Source organism: Gobius niger (assembly GCF_951799975.1).
Source record: "Gobius niger genome assembly, chromosome: 14".
In the NCBI taxonomy this organism is placed as follows: Eukaryota; Metazoa; Chordata; class Actinopteri; order Gobiiformes; family Gobiidae; genus Gobius; species Gobius niger.
This window is the reverse complement of record NC_136865.1, coordinates 2,036,650-2,056,495: the sequence shown is the minus strand read 5'-3', so window position 1 is coordinate 2,056,495 and position 19,846 is coordinate 2,036,650. Positions and strand designations below refer to the sequence as shown.

The 19,846-nt window shown below is 44.2% G+C and overlaps 1 protein-coding gene across 1 annotated transcript in view; it reads right to left on the bottom strand.

The window, feature by feature from the left end:
• The window catches only part of vps50 (VPS50 subunit of EARP/GARPII complex), a 105,852-nt gene that overhangs the window by 3,114 nt on the left and 82,892 nt on the right, over window positions 1-19,846 (bottom strand). The window contains exon 26 of the mRNA XM_079570538.1: window positions 9,656-9,777. Within this exon, the coding sequence (XP_079426664.1) occupies window positions 9,656-9,777 (122 nt within the window). The remainder of the gene's footprint in view (window positions 1-9,655; window positions 9,778-19,846) is intronic.

Genomic DNA, 19,846 nt, shown 5'->3' with positions numbered 1-19,846 from the left:
AGCGTATCGACACAGGACAGATGCTAAGTGTTAGGGTATCAACACAGGACAGATGCTAAGTGTTAGCATATCGACACAGGACAGATGCTAAGTGTTAGCGTATCGACACAGGACAGATGCTAAGTGTTAGGGTATAAACACAGGACAGATGCTAAGTGTTAGCGTATCGACACAGGACAGATGCTAAGTGTTACGGTATCGACACAGGACAGATGCTAAGTGTTAGGGTATCGACACAGGACAGATGCTAAGTGTTACGGTATCGACACAGGACAGATGCTAAGTGTTAGTATATCGACACAGGACAGATGCTAAGTGTTAGCGTATCGACACAGGACAGATGCTAAGTGTTAGCGTATCGACACAGGACAGATGCTAAGTGTTACGGTATCGACACAGGACAGATGCTAAGTGTTAGGGTATAAACACAGGACAGATGCTAAGTGTTAGCGTATCTCTACAGAAGACAGATGCTAAGTGTTAGCGTATCTCTACAGAGGACAGATGCTAAGTGTTAGCGTATCTCTACAGAAGACAGATGCTAAGTGTTAGCGTATCTCTACAGAAGACAGATGCTAAGTGTTAGCGTATCTCTACAGAAGACAGATGCTAAGTGTTAGCGTATCTCTACAGAGGACAGATGCTAAGTGTTAGCGAATATCTACAGAGGACAGATGCTAAGTGTTAGCGTATCTCTACAGAGGACAGATGCTAAGTGTTAGCGAATATCTACAGAGGACAGATGCTAAGTGTTAGCGTATCTCTACAGAAGACAGATGCTAAGTGTTAGCGTATCTCTACAGAAGACAGATGCTAAGTGTTAGCGTATCTCTACAGAGGACAGATGCTAAGTGTTAGCGAATATCTACAGAGGACAGATGCTAAGTGTTAGCGTATCTCTACAGAAGACAGATGCTAAGTGTTAGCGTATCGACACAGGACAGATGCTAAGTGTTAGTATATCGACACAGGGCAGATGCTAAGTGTTAGTATATCGACACAGGACAGATGCTAAGTGTTAGTATATCGACACAGGACAGATGCTAAGTGTTAGTATATCGACACAGGACAGATGCTAAGTGTTAGCGTATCGACACAGGACAGATGCTAAGTGTTAGGGTATAAACACAGGACAGATGCTAAGTGTTAGCGTATCGACACAGGACAGATGCTAAGTGTTAGCGTATCGACACAGGACAGATGCTAAGTGTTAGTATATCGACACAGGACAGATGCTAAGTGTTAGTATATCGACACAGGACAGATGCTAAGTGTTAGGGTATAAACACAGGACAGATGCTAAGTGTTAGCGTATCGACACAGGACAGATGCTAAGTGTTACGGTATCGACACAGGACAGATGCTAAGTGTTAGGGTATAAACACAGGACAGATGCTAAGTGTTAGCGTATCGACACAGGACAGATGCTAAGTGTTAGTAGATCGACACAGGACAGATGCTAAGTGTTAGGGTATAAACACAGGACAGATGCTAAGTGTTAGCGTATCGACACAGGACAGATGCTAAGTGTTAGTATATCGACACAGGACAGATGCTAAGTGTTAGGGTATAAACACAGGACAGATGCTAAGTGTTAGGGTATAAACACAGGACAGATGCTAAGTGTTAGGGTATAAACACAGGACAGATGCTAAGTGTTAGGGTATAAACACAGGACAGATGCTAAGTGTTAGGGTATAAACACAGGACAGATGCTAAGTGTTAGGGTATAAACACAGGACAGATGCTAAGTGTTAGGGTATAAACACAGGACAGATGCTAAGTGTTAGGGTATAAACACAGGACAGATGCTAAGTGTTAGGGTACATCTGAAACAAGCTAGGTCTAACGCCAAACTCGATGCGCATCAGCATCCGCCATGATAAGAAGCGTCCGAATAGTGCTGTAAGTTAGTGACCTCACTGTGTGTTAGTGACCTCACTGTGTCAGTGACCTCTCTGTGTGTCAGTGACCTCTCTGTGTGTCAGTGACCTCTCTGTGTGTCAGTGACCTATCTCTGTGTTAGTGACCTCACTGTGTGTTAGTGACATATCTCTGTGTTAGTGACCTCTCTGTCTTAGTGACCTCACTGTGTCTTAGTGACCTCTCTGTCTTAGTGGCCTCACTGTGTGTTAGTGACCTCACTGTGTGTTGGTGACCTCACTGTCTTAGTGACCTCACTGTGTGTTAGTGACCTCACTGTGTGTTAGTGACCTCACTGTGTGTTGGTGACCTCACTGTCTTAGTGACCTCACTGTGTGTTAGTGACCTCACTGTGTGTTAGTGACCTCACTGTGTGTTAGTGACCTCACTGTGTGTTGGTGACCTCACTGTCTTAGTGACCTCACTGTGTGTTAGTGACCTCACTGTGTGTTAGTGACCTCACTGTGTGTTAGTGACCTCACTGTGTGTTGGTGACCTCACTGTCTTAGTGACCTCACTGTGTGTTAGTGACCTCACTGTGTGTTGGTGACCTCACTGTGTGTTAGTGACCTCACTGTGTGTTAGTGACCTCACTGTGTGTTGGTGACCTCACTGTCTTAGTGACCTCACTGTGTGTTAGTGACCTCACTGTGTGTTAGTGACCTCACTGTGTGTTAATGACCTCACTGTCTTAGTGACCTCACTGTGTGTTAGTGACCTCACTGTGTGTTAGTGACCTCACTGTGTGTTAGTGACCTCACTGTGTGTTAGTGACCTCACTGTGTGTTGGTGACCTCACTGTCTTAGTGACCTCACTGTGTGGTAATGACCTCACTGTGTGGTGATGACCTCACTGTGTGGTGATGACCTCACTGTGTGGTAATGACCTCACAGTGTGTTAGTGACCTCTCTGTCTTAGTGACCTCACTGTGTGGTAATGACCTCACTGTGTGGTGATGACCTCACTGTGTGGTAATGACCTCACTGTGTGTTAGTGACCTCACTGTGTGTTAGTGACCTCACTGTGTGTTAGTGACCTCACTGTGTGTTAGTGACCTCACTGTGTGTTAGTGACCTCACTGTGTGTTAGTGACCTCACTGTGTGTTAGTGACCTCTCTGTCTTAGTGACCTCACTGTGTGGTGATGACCTCACTGTGTGGTAATGCAGCAGAGAGGAGAGAGAGGACAGAGAGGAGAGAGAGGACAGAGAGGAGAGAGAGGACAGAGAGGAGAGAGAGGAGAGAGAGGACAGAGAGGAGAGAGAGGACAGAGAGGAGAGAGAGGACAGAGAGGAGAGAGAGGACAGAGAGGAGAGAGAGGACAGAGAGGACAGAGAGGAGAGAGAGGACAGAAAGGACAGAGAGGACAGAGAGGAGAGAGAGGACAGAGAGGACAGAGAGGAGAGAGAGGACAGAGAGGAGAGAGAGGAGAGAGAGGACAGAGAGGAGAGAGAGGACAGAGAGGACAGAGAGGACAGAGAGGAGAGAGAGGACAGAGAGGAGGCGTGGTGCAAGAAGGTAAGAGGACACAGAGCGAAGGCTTGTATATATATATATATTCACATGTGAACGGCTGAGTACTGCCCCGTTTGCAGCGAACAGTTCGCCCTCTAAGAAAGAGCGAAATGAAGGAAATGCAAATAAGCTTCAATTTGCATTTCTAAACATGAAATATGAGCCTTAATATTGAGGAGCAGAGGAGGCTCTGAAAAAGTCCTCCTTTGAGACTTTTACGCCCATGTTTCTGTTGTAAAATTTGTGTAAAATGATTCTGTTCAGAAATTATATTTTGTTTAGCTCCTTTTATTCTGCAATCTTAGATTATTTCCCAACATAAATAATATCATTAAACACTATGATCTCATATAATCAGATTAATTAATCATGGATAAAAATTGCTCATGACCCTGTCTGTCAAAATGACAGATTAATTTCCCCTAAATCAGGGGAGCCCAAACGTTTTGTCTCCAAGGGCCAAAATGAAAAAGTGCCTGTGAGTCGCGGGCCAAACACTGCGATGTCAAGCACAAAAATCACATATTACACATATAAAACTTACTTTATTTTATTTACTTTTTTTTTCTTCGATAGCCTACATTTGCATTTGATTCTATCTATGCAAATAACATGCTATATTAAAGCAAATGGTAACTATGGCAAAAGCCTAGTTTTAGTAGAACAAAACCAACTATTGTAGCAATTTAGTGCAAAAACAAACAAACACCTGCATCTACAGCACCTACAGTAACTTTACCTCATTCATTAACTCAAGGAAAATGCCACAATAGATTATTTTGAAATGTCAGTTCAGCATCAATTCTTTTATAAGCCAATTTTTAACATATACTGTTGTTGACGTCAACAACTTTTGCAATAAAAGTTGGAAAACTGTGAAAGTTGACGCTGGTGGTCAAAAAGTGTACTGCATCCATATTTACCATTGAGAATGAATGGGAGAAAGTTGGTATTAACCACACGCAGTGTAAAAGTAGGTCATTCTCTGGCGAGCCAACAGAATTGTTTCGGCGGGCCAAATTTGGCCCGAGGGCCCCACTTTGGGCACCCCTGCCCTAAAGCAATGGTCCAAACTGTGAATGTGGTGTACGAGTGCCTGTTCATCTCACTACTGTCGGTCCACTCCAAGGCAGCTGTGGCTACAGTAGCTGACAATGTTTTGAAGTTTAACGATAAAGTTTAAGCCACACCATGTAGAATTTAACCCAATAAATAAAATTGAAATAAAATCATTTATTTTATGACAGATATTTTCATAATTGAAAAGTACCTCATAAATGTCAGAAAAAAAATGTATGATGCTCACCCCTTCTAAGATATAACTGTAAACATCCATTCTTTTATTACACACTGCAGAAACAGCATTATCTGTGTCAATAGGAGCATGCTTTGTTTTGCCGCAACAGGCAAGGCAAGGCAAGGCAACTTTATTTATACCGCGCATTTCGTACACAAGGCAACTCAATGTACCAGCATAGTTCAAAATGTTACGCAGTGTACCTTTAAATAAAGTCAATACAACGTTTATGCTTCTTCAACAAAACAGTCCTAGAACAGTAATTACAGTAGTTTTGAGTGATCCTGTTCAGTTTGGTTGTTTCCTCTTCTACTGCTGTAACCCTCTGATCAGTATTTCCTTGGTTATCTTGGATCACATCAAAGGGTCTTCTATCAATGTCACTGAACTGCCATCATCGGGGCACCATTCATTTGTTTGCATACTGTAAGCTGAAAATAAAAGCTTGTCTTTTCTTTTAGTTCAGACCATTTTCACTGTCGCCCTCAGAGGGCAATGAGATGCCAACCACAACCGACAATCTCCTGCAGATCAACACACGCTTCACACGTGACGCAGCAGGACACACACTGGCTTTGATTGTGACTCTCTCAGAGCTCTCTGAGGTCCCTCTCCTCACTCTTCCTCTTCAGCCTCCTCCTCAGAGCTCTCTGAGGTCCCCACTCTTCCTCTTCAGCCTCCTCCTCAGAGCTCTGTGTCTGTCCTGGTGCATTCAGGGTGAAGATGAAGAGGTGTGTGAGTAACAGGCTGATGGGAGGACAGGACGCTCCCCACTGACTGCTAAAAGCCTGCTCTGTCACCTCAACATGTTTCAAATGTATGTATAGGCTGAACAATAAATCGGAAAATAATCAAAATCACAAAGGCCATTAGTTCTCAACATCAACAAGTGAAAAAAACGACATTATTCACTTAATGTAGAACAAACGTTTCAGGTCACATGACCCGATAAGTTCCATGTGGACATCTGGGCCCCTAAAGGAACGTGATATCAACACGTGCTCATTTTAAGGGTCAAAACAATTAAATATGGTTTAATAACGTGTTCCTTTGTTGTTTTGATTCTCAACAATGTTATTATTTATATCTTGAAAAAACTTGGAACGTCCACCAGTTTGGGAACTTTATAAAATACTTTTTTTTGTTTTTTCGTTTAGTAAAATTTTGACTTCAGTTTTTTAGCTGGGACAATCAATTTTGAATGCCACCTTAAGCTGCACAAGATGGCAAACCCAGAATGTAAAGATTCTGTAGTTTTCAGTCCCAACTCTTTTTGGTGCCAGTAGAAACATGTTTTTTGGATAACATACGGGTACCTTTGCAGGTGCACAGTTACCCAGTTCCAAACCATGCGGTTTAAACCTCCACAAACTTGTTCTGAAATGCATGTGATTGTTTTTGCGGTCTGAAGTGTTAACCCCCCTGGTCTCCTGTTAAGAGCCCACAGTGAGCCAAATGTGACCCACACTACGTGTAGATGCAGAGTTCCTGCAGGGTGGTCCGGGTCAAAAACGTTCAAAAGATCTGTGTCGTGGACACGCTCTCCGTCCACTCTGTGCTGCTTTGTGGCAGTTGAAACCATTTGAGCTTTTTATCTTTATTCTACACATGATTGACAGTATACAACAGGGGTGCCCAAAGTGCAGCCGGTGCCACATGCGACTCATAGACCAATTTACGGCGGCCCTCAAGTCTCTTGATGAATTGGTTCACATCGTTAGAGATGGTACTTGTGACCATTTGATCATTCTGCACGCTTATAGCCTCAAATTGCTTTTCTCTGTAAGACAGAGCTGCATGAAGCTTCAGGGTTTAGAGTGTTAAAACCAATGGCTGCTGGCTGCTCTGCTTTTTGGCCACAACACTAGAGGCCGCCATTGCTGTAGTACCTCCATATCGCCGCTGGTCCCCCATTGAAAAGCATTGGACGTTAGACACGTTAAAAACAACTTTAGAGCCTGGTCCCAAATTTTTTGGAACTATCTAGAGCTAGATATTCCCCCTGGGACAACGCTGGGTTAGTTACAATTAAGGGGACCAGGCTGGTTTTTGTAAGAAGAATTTTTGAAATCTCGTACTTAATGAGGGTCAGACAGTTAGCATTGGAGCTGCGCGAGCTACACGTCACGCAAATCCCGCCCTTATGCCCTTTTTAGGAACACGCTTCGTCAGAGCTGGGGAGGAGGAGTCTGTAAATACGCCATGATTTCCCCCTCGAGTGTGATCATTATGGTAAACGGGGAGGAGTGAGCAGAAGCTGTCCATTTATATATACAGTCTATGGTTAAAACCTCACTTAAATGCACCCAGTTGAAAGTTTCACTTCACTGACCACAGGTTTGTGGTCCTCAATGCCGTAGAAATGCCAAGAGTGAACGTGCAGAGTGAACGTGCAGAGTGAACGTGCAGAGTGAACACGCAGAGTGAACACGCAGAGTGAACACGCAGAGTGAACACGCAGAGTGAACACGCAGAGTGAACACGCAGAGTGAACACGCAGAGTGAACACGCAAAGTGAACACGCAAAGTGAACACGCAGAGTGAACACGCAGAGTGAACACGCAGAGTGAACACGCAAAGTGAACACGCAGAGTGAACACGCAGAGTGAACACGCAAAGTGAACACGCAGAGTGAACACGCAGAGTGAACACGCAGAGTGAACACGCAAAGTGAACACGCAGAGTGAACACGCAGAGTGAACACGCAAAGTGAACACGCAGAGTGAACACGCAGAGTGAACACGCAGAGTGAACACGCAAAGTGAACACGCAAAGTGAACACGCAGAGTGAACACGCAGAGTGAACACGCAGAGTGAACACGCAGAGTGAACACGCAGAGTGAACACGCAGAGTGAACGTGCAGAGTGAACACGCAGAGTGAACACGCAGAGTGAACACGCAGAGTGAACACGCAAAGTGAACACGCAGAGTGAACACGCAGAGTGAACACGCAGAGTGAACACGCAAAGTGAACACGCAGAGTGAACACGCAGAGTGAACACGCAGAGTGAACACGCAGAGTGAACACGCAGAGTGAACACGCAAAGTGAACACGCAGAGTGAACACGCAGAGTGAACACGCAGAGTGAACACGCAAAGTGAACACGCAAAGTGAACACGCAGAGTGAACGTGCAGAGTGAACACGCAGAGTGAACACGCAGAGTGAACACGCAGAGTGAACACGCAGAGTGAACACGCAGAGTGAACACGCAGAGTGAACACGCAAAGTGAACACGCAGAGTGAACACGCAGAGTGAACACGCAAAGTGAACACGCAGAGTGAACACGCAGAGTGAACACGCAGAGTGAACACTCAAAGTGAACACGCAGAGTGAACACGCAGAGTGAACACGCAAAGTGAACACGCAGAGTGAACACGCAGAGTGAACACGCAGAGTGAACACGCAGAGTGAACACGCAAAGTGAACACGCAGAGTGAACACGCAAAGTGAACACGCAAAGTGAACACGCAGAGTGAACACGCAGAGTGAACACGCAAAGTGAACATGCAGAGTGAACACGCAAAGTGAACACGCAGAGTGAACACGCAAAGTGAACACGCAGAGTGAACACGCAGAGTGAACACGCAGAGTGAACACGCAAAGTGAACACGCAGAGTGAACACGCAAAGTGAACACGCAGAGTGAACGCAAAGTGAACACGCAGAGTGAACACAGAGTGAACACAGAGAGTGAACACAGAGTGAACACAGAGTGAACACGCAGAGTGAACACACAGAGTGAACACAGAGTGAACAGAGTGAACACGCAGAGTGAAGAGAGTGAACACACAGAGTGAACACACAGAGTGAATGCGCAGAGTGAATGCGCAGAGTGAACACACAGAGTGAACACACAGAGTGAACACACAGAGTGAATGCGCAGAGTGAATGCGCAGAGTGAACACACAGAGTGAACACACAGAGTGAACACACAGAGTGAACACACAGAGTGAATGCGCAGAGTGAACACGCAGTGAACACACAGAGTGAACACACAGAGTGAATGCGCAGAGTGAATGCGCAGAGTGAACACACAGAGTGAACACACAGAGTGAACACACAGAGTGAATGCGCAGAGTGAATGCGCAGAGTGAACACACAGAGTGAACACACAGAGTGAACACACAGAGTGAACACACAGAGTGAATGCGCAGAGTGAACACGCAGTGAACAGAGTGAAGACACAGAGTGAACACAGAATGAACACGCAGAGTGAACGCGCAGAGTGAACACACAGAGTGAACACGCAGAGTGAACACGCAGAGTGAACACGCAGAGTGAACACAGAGTGAACACACAGAGTGAACACGCAAAGTAAACACGCAAAGTAAACACACGGAGTGAATATAGAGTGAACGCGCAGAGTGAACACACAAAGGGAACATGCAGAGTGAACACAGAGTGAACACAGAGTGAACACGCAGAGTAAACACACAGAGTGAACACGCAGAGTGAACACGCAGAGTGAACACAGAGTGAACACACAGAGTGAACACGCAAAGTAAACACGCAAAGTAAACACACGGAGTGAATATAGAGTGAACGCGCAGAGTGAACACACAAAGGGAACATGCAGAGTGAACACAGAGTGAACACACAGAGTGAACACGCAGAGTAAACACACAGAGTGAACACGCAGAGTGAACACGCAGATTGAACACAGAGTGAACACAGAGTGAACACACAGAGTGAACACGCAGAGTAAACACACAGAGTGAACACGCAGAGTGAACACACAGATTGAACACAGAGTGAACACAGAGTGAACGCGCAGAGTAAACACACAGAGTGAACATAGAGTGAACGCGCAGAGTGAACACACAAAGGGAACGCGCAGAGTGAACACACAAAGGGAACATGCAGAGTGAACACAGAGTGAACACACAAGAGCGTAACAGGAGTGTAAGAGGACCGTACCCCTCCACCAGCGTGCGGTTGGCCAGCCGGATGCAGTGCTCCCACAGGACGTTGGACACGGGCAGAGGGATGCGGACATGTCGGGACACATCGGCCAGGCGCTGGTGGAACTGCTCAAACTCCTGCAGCAAAGACACAGAGACAGGAGCTTTACACCAAAGTACAAAGGATTATAATAGCCAGAAGTTTAATGGTCCTGAGAATGGAATATAACCATGACCACACCAAGCCAGTGCAAAAAGTGCAGAGCTCCACTCCCGGTCCATGTGGGCACTTTCTGTGTGGACTTTGTATGTTATCCTACTTTCTCCTGTCCTTCCAACCCACATCATGAACCAAAGGTTCCAAACTTCTCGAGTTGGGTCCCAGGAGCTGCAGAGGTTTCTCTCAGCTTCTGACAGACTGTACAGGCAGAGGAACGAGTCCGATGGAGAGGAAAAATATGGGGACAATTGTTTGTCTATTCATTTGATGTAGGACAGTGATGCGTGGGTCGGTTTGGGTCACAGTATTATTATTAGATCGTAGGGCGGGTCAATACATGTACCTTTTTGTGTGTCTAATTGCAACTTCTTACATTTTTTACATGAACAAGTGGCAGAGTTTCATAAAAAAACCTCTGTTCAGTTTATTTAAGAGGGACTCAAGTTTAGTTTAGTTTAGTTTGTTTATTTGAGCAGTTGAATTTCTGCTCAAAAGCAGCAGGCCAAAGCAAAAGCTTATGAGCGCCCACCCCTGAAATCATTACAATAAGAAATTATATCACAACAGTACAAAAGAACATATTACAAAGTATAAAGTACGAGAGCATGGGAACACAGCATGCACACGGACACACAACTTACCCGTTTGTGATTTAACTTTACACATTATCAATGATACATATAGCAACATCATATTATGATTTGCCTCGTTAACAAAAGAATCTGTTACATTTCAGAGCGGCTGTTCTAACACGGACCAGAAACAGAAGTGAAGCAGAGCTACAACAACAGTCTCGTTACATGTACGATGTCTGGTGCTGTGGCTGCTGGGGGGCTGTCCTGTGGGTGTCTGGATGGAGGTGTGGTGTTTCGACCGCTCCTTGTCCGGGCACCCTGTGTTGGCGCCCTGTGGCTGCAGCCTGTGGCACCTTCCATCCTTGGATGGTGTTTCCTTACCTGCTTTATGTGTACCCAGCCTTATCTCAGCCGTATCTTAGCCTTATGTCCATCATTGCGTCCATAGTTTTACATTGAGTGTGTGTGATGTGCTTGTGTGGTGTGTCTCTGGGGAGGTGGGGAGAGTGTGAATGTGGCAATGCGTTTGTGAGAGGGGGTGGGCGTGAGAGAATGTTTTTAAATATGTAAAGCACGTTGTGTTACATGAAATGTATGAAAAGCGTTATATAAATTATGATTGATTGATTGATACAAAGAAAGTGACAAGAGGCGATCATTACTTACTTACAGATGGTTATCAATGCCAAACATAGTTAACATTCCCCACATAGTTTTGTGTTAAAAGGCACAGGGGTGAGAGGGGTGGGAGGGAGATCAGGGAGTTCAGTTTCCCGATGGCCCTGTGTACGAAACTGTTCCTCAGTCGACTGGAACTGCCCCGTAGATTCCGCAGTCTCCTCCCTGAAGGCATAACCTTGAAGAGACTGTGTGATGGTGCGAGAGGTCCCTGGCGATTTTGACGGCTTTGCGGGTGAGACAATGGAGTACATCTCCTTAATAGAGGGGAGAGGGGCTCCGCAGATCTTCTCCTCTGCTCTCACGATGCGCTGGAGGCTCCTTCGGCAGGAGGTAGTGCTGGAGCCGTGCCACAGAGTGATGGAGCTGGTCAGGATGCTCTCTATAGTCCCTCTGTAGAAGAACCACACAGTGATGGAGCTGGTCAGGATGCTCTCTATAGTCCCCCTGTAGAAGAACCACACAGTGATGGAGCTGGTCAGGATGCTCTCTATAGTCCCTCTGTAGAAGAACCACACAGTGATGGAGCTGGTCAGGATGTTCTCTATAGTCCCTCTGTAGAAGAACCTCACAGTGATGGAGCTGGTCAGATGCTCTCTATAGTCCCTCTGTAGAAGAACCACACAGTGATGGAGCTGGTCAGGATGCTCTCTATAGTCCCTCTGTAGAAGAACCACACAGTGATGGAGCTGGTCAGGATGCTCTCTATAGTCCCTCTGTAGAAGAACCACACAGTGATGGAGCTGGTCAGGATGCTCTCTATAGTCCCTCTGTAGAAGAACCACACAGTGATGGTGCTGGTCAGGATGCTCTCTATAGTCCCTCTGTAGAAGTTGGACATAACGGAGGCTGGAACTTTGGCTCTTCTCAACTTGCGGAGAAAGTAGAGACACTGAAACTTTTCTTGACCAGTGATGTAGTGTGCATGGTCCAGGAGAGCTTCTCTGTGATGTGCACACCAAGGAACTTAGTGCTGCTCACCCTCTCCACAGCAGTACTGTTGATTGTTAAGAGGAACATGCTGGACCCGCGCTCTTCGAAAATCCACAACAATCTCTTTTGTCTTCTCCACATTTAGAGAGAGATTGTTCTGTTTTCACCACATGGCCAGACTGCTCACTCACTCCTGTAGTTTGACTCGTCCTGTTGCTGATGAAGCCCACCACTAATTGATCCTACTATTAAAACTAAAGAAGTCTCGTTTCTGCCTCAAGCAAATCTTTTTTTTTTTTTTTTTTTTACCAGTTTGAATTCCAGGCAACCGGTAACTGGTCAATAACCAAGCTCTTAGAAGAATGCATTGGAACCCAACTCAAAGTCATAATTACAAGGCCACGCAAAATGGACTTTTATGAGTGTTTCAGCTGGTTATGATGGTTATGGACTTCGCCCACCCTGGACCTGTTCTCTCTTAAATAAAGTTTTTGAAATGGTTCATGATGACTGCCATTATTTTTTAAATCAAATTGGAAAAAAAAAAGGAAAATAAATAAAATAAAACTATTACGCAAACGTTTACCAGCGCCTCATTTCTAGATTATCAAAACGTTCGGAAAATGTGTCTTTGGATTTGAAGAAGAAGCCCTATTTTTCAAGTTTGTCTGTTGATGATCCTTTGAACCAAAATGTTCTCACAAGGACTTATTGGACAGTTTGTGTCAAACAAAGGAAACAGTCCCAAGATATATGACCTAAACAACAGTGAGTAGTGAAACTATGGCAGAACGTGAAGCTAGAAGCTCCAGTATTTACTACTCATAATATAAATACACAGTAACAGAGCAGTGCTTTATTCACCATGAAATATGTTCATGGCGACTGGTTCTGCCATAGGTTTGTTGGTTTTGGTTTAGACCTGACACTGTGTTTTGGTGATGACTAAAGTGACGTTTGCTCAGGAGCAGGGCTCAGGGACGGGGAAAAAATGACTTATTTTTATTTGCAAGTTGTTTTAGGTCAATATTGCCTCTTGCAATGCTTAAATAATGTTGCATGTGTAATAGGTGATCTCAAAATGCCAGGAAAAAGCAGAATATGTCTCCTTTAACCACTGCATTAGCGAAGTGAAATTCACAGTGTGTGCGTGTTTCAGGTAATAGCACAAGTGCAGGACCTGCAGGCATGTAACGTCCAAATGAAAAGTCACCAGCGAGATGGATATGAGGCAAACCAGCCATGGATACAGGCTCCTGGCTTCGAGCTGACCTGGAGCTGACCTCAGAGTGTTGATAATGAGAAAGTTGGCGTTGGGAAAGCTGTGAGCTCCGTTGTTTGTGTGCACCATGTCTCAGTCAGTGGAGCTATATTGAAGGGCTTAGTATGATTAGTTATTTTATTGCCGGGAATGTCCACGACTGTGACATCGCATTCCAGGCACACGTGGAAAAACATGTTAGTCGGGTCATGTGTTTTCAAAGAGAACATACAGTATCAGGATCAGAACAGACCCTTTCCCTCCACACCGAAGAGCATGTATTCAGTCACACATAATGCGACGTGTTTTACTAATGGAGTGGTGGCGGCACTATTGTAAACACACTTGGCGTTGTGCTGGCGGGGCTAACTTTTTGGTAGTCCAAGATATTTTCATTTATCACATTGCATTCCAAATTACTATGCACATTATATTGTTATACCGTCAGCATAATTTTCAAGTCTTTAACTGATAGAGGATAATATGAATGTGACTGAAAAAAACTTCCCGATAACAACGATAACAGTACTTTAAAAAAAAAAAATTATAACCACTCAAAGGACACAGTTCAGAATTATTATGCACAACATTGTTTCAGTACATTTTATAGGTTGTAAAGAACTGAAAATGGTCATTTGTTGAATTTGAAGCATTAGGAGGTCATATTTACTGAAATCAAAAGCTATTTCAATCAAAAACATCTTAACAGGTCAAGTTATATTTTACCATAGGAGCCCTTGTGTGAGAGCAGCTTCAAAATTCTTAAATCCATTAAACTTGTGAGTTTTTGGACAGTTTCTGCTTGGATTTCTTTGCAGGATGTTAGAATAGCCTCCCTGAGCTGCTGTTTGGATGAAAACTGCCTCCCACCCTCATAGAAGTTTTTTTGTTGAGGCTCCAAAGGTTCTCAATAGGGTTGAGGTCAGGGGAGGAGGGGGTCCACATCATGAGTTTCTCTCCTTTTATGCCCATAGCAGCCAGTGATACAGAGGTATTCTTTACAGCAGGACATGGTGCGTTGTCATGATGAAGATGATTTTGTTCGGGAAAACACGGCTCTTCTTTTTGTAGCATAGAAGAAAGTGGTCAGTTCAGAGGTCATTTTCACACCTTCAGGGATCCTAAAGGGGCCGACCAGCTCTCTCACCATGATTCTGGCCCAAAACATGACTCCGCCCCCTCCTTACTGACGTCACAGCCTTGTTGGGACATGGTGGCCATTCACCAACTATCCACTACTCCATCCATCTGACCATCCAGGGTTACACGGCCTCATCAGTGAACAAGACTGTTTGAAAATGAGTCCTCATGTATTTCTGAGCCACTGCAGCCGTTTCTGTTCATCAGCTTCAATGAACAGTTTAGGGGAGGCCGGATAGAAGGTTTATGCACAACTGCAGCCTGTTGTTGCTGTTAGGGAGACTCCAGAGGCACCAGCAGCTTCAAATACTTGTTTGCTGATTTGTAGCAGTTGCAGCTGTTCTATTAATCTGATGTCGCCACAAATCTCTTATCAGTATGATGATTACGCTTAATCTTTTGCAAAATATTGAAGGTTTCCATACATAGACCAAGGCATTAAACTATTTCACGCTTTTCATCAGCAGAGAGATCCTTTTTCTTTCCCTTATTGCTTTAAAATGATGGTCTGCTTAATAACGGTTAACACCCCTTTTCAGTAGTTTTTCCCTTAACTGGGCTTAACCTGAAAACTAATTATCACAGTTGTGTGAGATTGATGTCAGTGATTCAAAGAGCCCTGAGACACAAAACCATCCATGAGTTTAATTGAAAAACATTTTTTTTTTACCTTAATGACACTGAAATGTCTTTTCCATAATACTATTTGGAACACAGTGTAATTTGAAAAAAGTATGTCCAGAAAAGACAGCAAAGAGAGAGACTGATGTTTGTCAGTTTTTGATCTTTTTGTAAACTTCGGCCATAATGCTAAACTGTTGGCCGCTAACTGTCACTGTGTCTGCTGCTTCAAACATTTGCGATCTCTACATGTGTTTGTGTCTACATGGTGAGGGGCAGGTGGGGGTGAGGGGTGTGGTGGGGGTGTGCTGTGAGGTGAGGGAGGTGCGGCACCGGTCTCCTTCTGCGGCACAAAGTGGCCTTGCTTTTTGCGACGGCGGCGCATCTAGCGATGCAATGTGTTAATGTAACCATGCTGGTCTGCCAGGCGGGATCGCTAAAAGTAGCTGTAAATATTTATGAAATCATTTCTACGTGAAACATGATTACACACAGAGGCAGCTTTTTGCTTATTATAAGTTTAGCATGTCAGGATATAAGAGAGTTTAAGAAGGCACGTGGTGTTAGTATCATAATAGTTTGGGTAACTAAGAACATTTTCTCAATGGAGTGATTTGCGTGACTGCATTTCCTTGCCACTTTCCATGGCCACTTTATATGCAAATGAGTGTCACCGGCATTCAGCCGGTGATCAGGCTGAATTCATGAATACGAGATTGGACAGAGGTCTGGTTCACCGCTGCCGAGAATGCATTAGCTCTGTTCAACTCTATTTACAGGAAGCAGCAGCAGTTAGCCCCGCCAGCACAACGCCAAGTGTGTTTACAATAGTGCCGCCACCACTCCATTAGTAAAACACGTCGCATTATGTGTGACTGAATACATGCTCTTCGGTGTGGAGGGAAAGGGTCTGTTCTGAACAAGCGGCTGGGAAACGACATCGTGAAATACAGTGGCATAATGGGGGGTAAATGTGTGCAGTTTTCATTTTACTTTTATTTGTTTGCTGTTTAAACTAGATACACAAGTTATGTGTGAATGAATAGACAGATAAAACAGAATAAGCATTTAGAAGTTAAAATAAGCGGGGTTTTTTTTAAAGCTGCAATCAGCTATTCCATTTTGCCAGACCGGTATTGTTGCATTCCCACATTGCATTGCTAGATGTGCCGCCTTCGAAATAGTGAGCTAACTTTCTGTCGTAGAAGCTTAAAAAAAGCTCCACACCTCACGGTGCAACCCCAACACACCCGTCACCTGCTCCTGCACCATGCAAATACAAAGGCAGAGTAGGGTTCACTGACACCTAATGACATAAAATCCAGAAGACATAGCTGATGGCAGCTTTAAGTCAAGCAAACAACTGAACAAAAAACATTAGGAAAGATAAAAAAGGAGATGCACCAATCCAGCTTCTTTGCTTCAACACCAATACCAGGGGTATGAGTATCAACTGATATCCGTCACTTACCAATATGTTGCTGCGTGCAGGGTCCTATTCCCCAGTGTGAGATCAAGGTCTCATCTTTTGTTACATGTCAATTATCAATTACATCTATAAATACTGGAGAAACACTAAACAAGTGATCTGATCATTACAACTTGTGCATTTATTACTTCAGTCCATATTGATACAGGCTCATGAAATCAGAGCTGATCCTGATCAACTGTCAATATGAGCTGCTGCCGTCTGAGGAGGAGGTTTAGGATCCTCCTTCTGTAAACACAACTGTTCTAAAACACTCCTTTGTACTACACTCCATCAAATGAATGAACAAGAACAACTGAATGTGATAGTGTTAAGACGTTTTTGGTCTACTTTTGTAATGTCCTTATTTACAATGTGTTTGTCTTTCTCCCTCAGGAAACAAAAAGAGTAAGAAATAAATGAATTTATGAGCATTAGCAATTGAACTCCAGGTTCAGAGCTTAAAAATGAGGTACAGCATGTCCATACTCACTTAGATTCAGTTGGTGAAAGTCATGTTTGTAAAATAGTGAGAGCCATAATAGGTATTGGGTTAGTATCGGATGTTTGATACCATATTTCTTTAAGTATTAGCTCTTGTATCTGATACCAGTATGAGCTCTGTGCGTCCTTACTAATAACCTTTAAAGGCATCAGCAGATCCTAGACGGAGCTGAGTGACTCCGGTGACCGCTGCACGGGCCTCGGCTTCACACATCGGATTAGACTCGATTAATGAAGTGATGACAAGGCAGGAAACACGCCTCTGCACATGATAACACTAATGTCATAAAGAGCATCCATCTTCCATGAGAGTGTCACCTCTCTGAACCCGCCTCCTGTCTCCTGTCACTGCACATCTAATGCACTTAGGAGTTACAGGACACTCTGGAAGAACACAGTGTTTGTGCTGCACGCAGGGACAGTGAACACCTCAAATCAAAGTACAACACACACAAACAAGAGCAGAGCACACATCAGACACGCAGTCATTCTGGAGGCCTATAAAAAGCATCCACACAGATTTAAAAACATTTCTATTATACGCGGTGAATGGAATTGACCACTAACCTAAAAAGTACCTAAGGGGAGGATATGTGTCCCCAAATCTAAGGTAAACACATCCACTTCACTGATACCAGTTGTAACATCGATGTATTCACAATCACACACACATTTTTCATGATGTAAAAGGGGTTCAGTGAAACACATGACAGAAGCTGATGGCTCAGGACAGGAAACAGCTGTGAGCCAGGAGCCCTTTGGCGCCTCTCTCAGGTGTGTTTCCCACTGATGAAAAATGCATGAACGGGTAAGTGTGTGGAATGTTAAATAGACACATTAGAGGAGACGTGTGGGCCCAAAATACTCTTTAACCGAGCGGCACCAGGGCAGACTGCGCTGGATTATTCAGAGCGCCAGGAATTATTGATAATGAATGACGGGGAACAGATTTCAACACACACACACACACAAACACAAACACACACACACCCACGCACACAGCAGTTGTCGAGTTTTTTCCAACGCCATGCCACGCCCCATTTTAGCCGAGCACACGCTGTCCAGAGTATGTTTAGGTCAACTAAGGACGGTGGCGCAGCGGTTACAGCTTGTGCTTCACAGCTAGAATGGGGTTTATACAGGCAGAAGCAAGTCAAATTTAATGCTTTTTTAATGCCATGTTGAATGCCTAAATACTACATTTTAATGCCACAAACGCGGAAAAAAACAACATATTTCCTCTTTTAACATTTTCAAACATTTCATCAAATAGGAGAAAGAGAATTGGACAAAACAGCAATTTTTGTGGTCGGTTTTAGTCAAAACTGCTACTGAATATGTTTTACACCATCATTTTGGTATTTTTAAAGAGGGGGTATTATGCTTTTTTTCAATCACATAGTACCAGTCTATAGCACACTACAATGATGATACAACCTTACGCTGGTCTGTAAATTAAGTCAATTAAAACAACTGCCTTGAATATATTTGCTCTCGCAAATTGGCTGTACCAAACGTCTTGAAATAGGCCTCTGTCTCTTTAAGAAGCCCCGCCCCTTTCCGACACGCCCCCTTCAGCACTGTTTGTGGCATCATCACAACTGCATGCCTTCTCCTCTCGTCTCCAGTGCATTCTAATTCTATTGTTGGAAAGGAGCTACACTTTATCACTTTGTCCACGCAGGATATAATTGGATCTGCGTCTGACCCGGAAAGTGACTTTGGAGACGGACTATGTGTCCTCACTGCACGCTTGGAAGGAGCTCGTGCCTGAAAAATAACTGCTGTTTGGAGACTCTACTCCCTCTTTGCTACTGCCATGCCCTATGGATCTTCAACTATACCCCCATGGACTAGACCAGGATCTTGGACACTGAGGACACTGAGGACTGGATGGTCTGCGATCTCGGCTCGTCTGCTCAGGGACTCCCATCCGCCCTGGGTCTATAACCTGTCTGTCCATGGGAGTGGATCCCCCCTTCTGTGGTTCTGCCCGAGGTTTCTCCCTTTTCCCCCGTGGGTTTTTGAGTTTTTCCTCGCCGTGTTGGAGAGTCTAAGGACAGGGGACACCTGCACTGCTCGTCGCCACCTGCTGCCGACGCTTATTTGGACAGGTGGCGGAGTCATGTTTTGGGCCAGAATCATGGGGAGAGAGCTGGTTGGCCCATTTAGGCCCTTTTAGGCTCCCTGAAGGTGTGAAAATGACCTCTGAAAAATATGTGGAGTTTCTGACTGACCACTGTCTTCTATGCTACAAAAAGTCATGCATGACAACGCACCATGTCATGCTGTAAAGAAAACCTCTGCATCACTGGCTGCTATGGGCATAAAAGGAGAGAAATTCATGATGTGGACCCCCTCCTCCCCTGACCTCAACCCTATTGAGAACCTTTGGAGCCTCAACAAAAAAAACTTCTGAGGGTGGGATGCAGTTTTCATCCAAACAGCAGCTCTGGGAGGCTATTCTAACATCCTGCAAAGTAATCCAAGCAGAAACTGTCCAAAAACTCACAAGTTTAATGGATTTAAGAATTTTGAAGCTGCTATCACACAAGGGCTCCTATGGTCAAATATAACTTGAGATTTTTTTGATTGAAATAGCTTTTGATTTCAGTAAATGTGACCTCCTAATGCTACAAATTCAACAAAAGACCATTTTCAGTTAATTACAAGCTTTAAAATGTATTGAAACAATGATTTGCATAATAATTTGGAACAGTAGATTTTGAGGTTTTTACTATATTTATTTTTGAAAAAAATACTGATATCACTGGGATTTTTTTTCAACCACATTTAAATGATCCTCT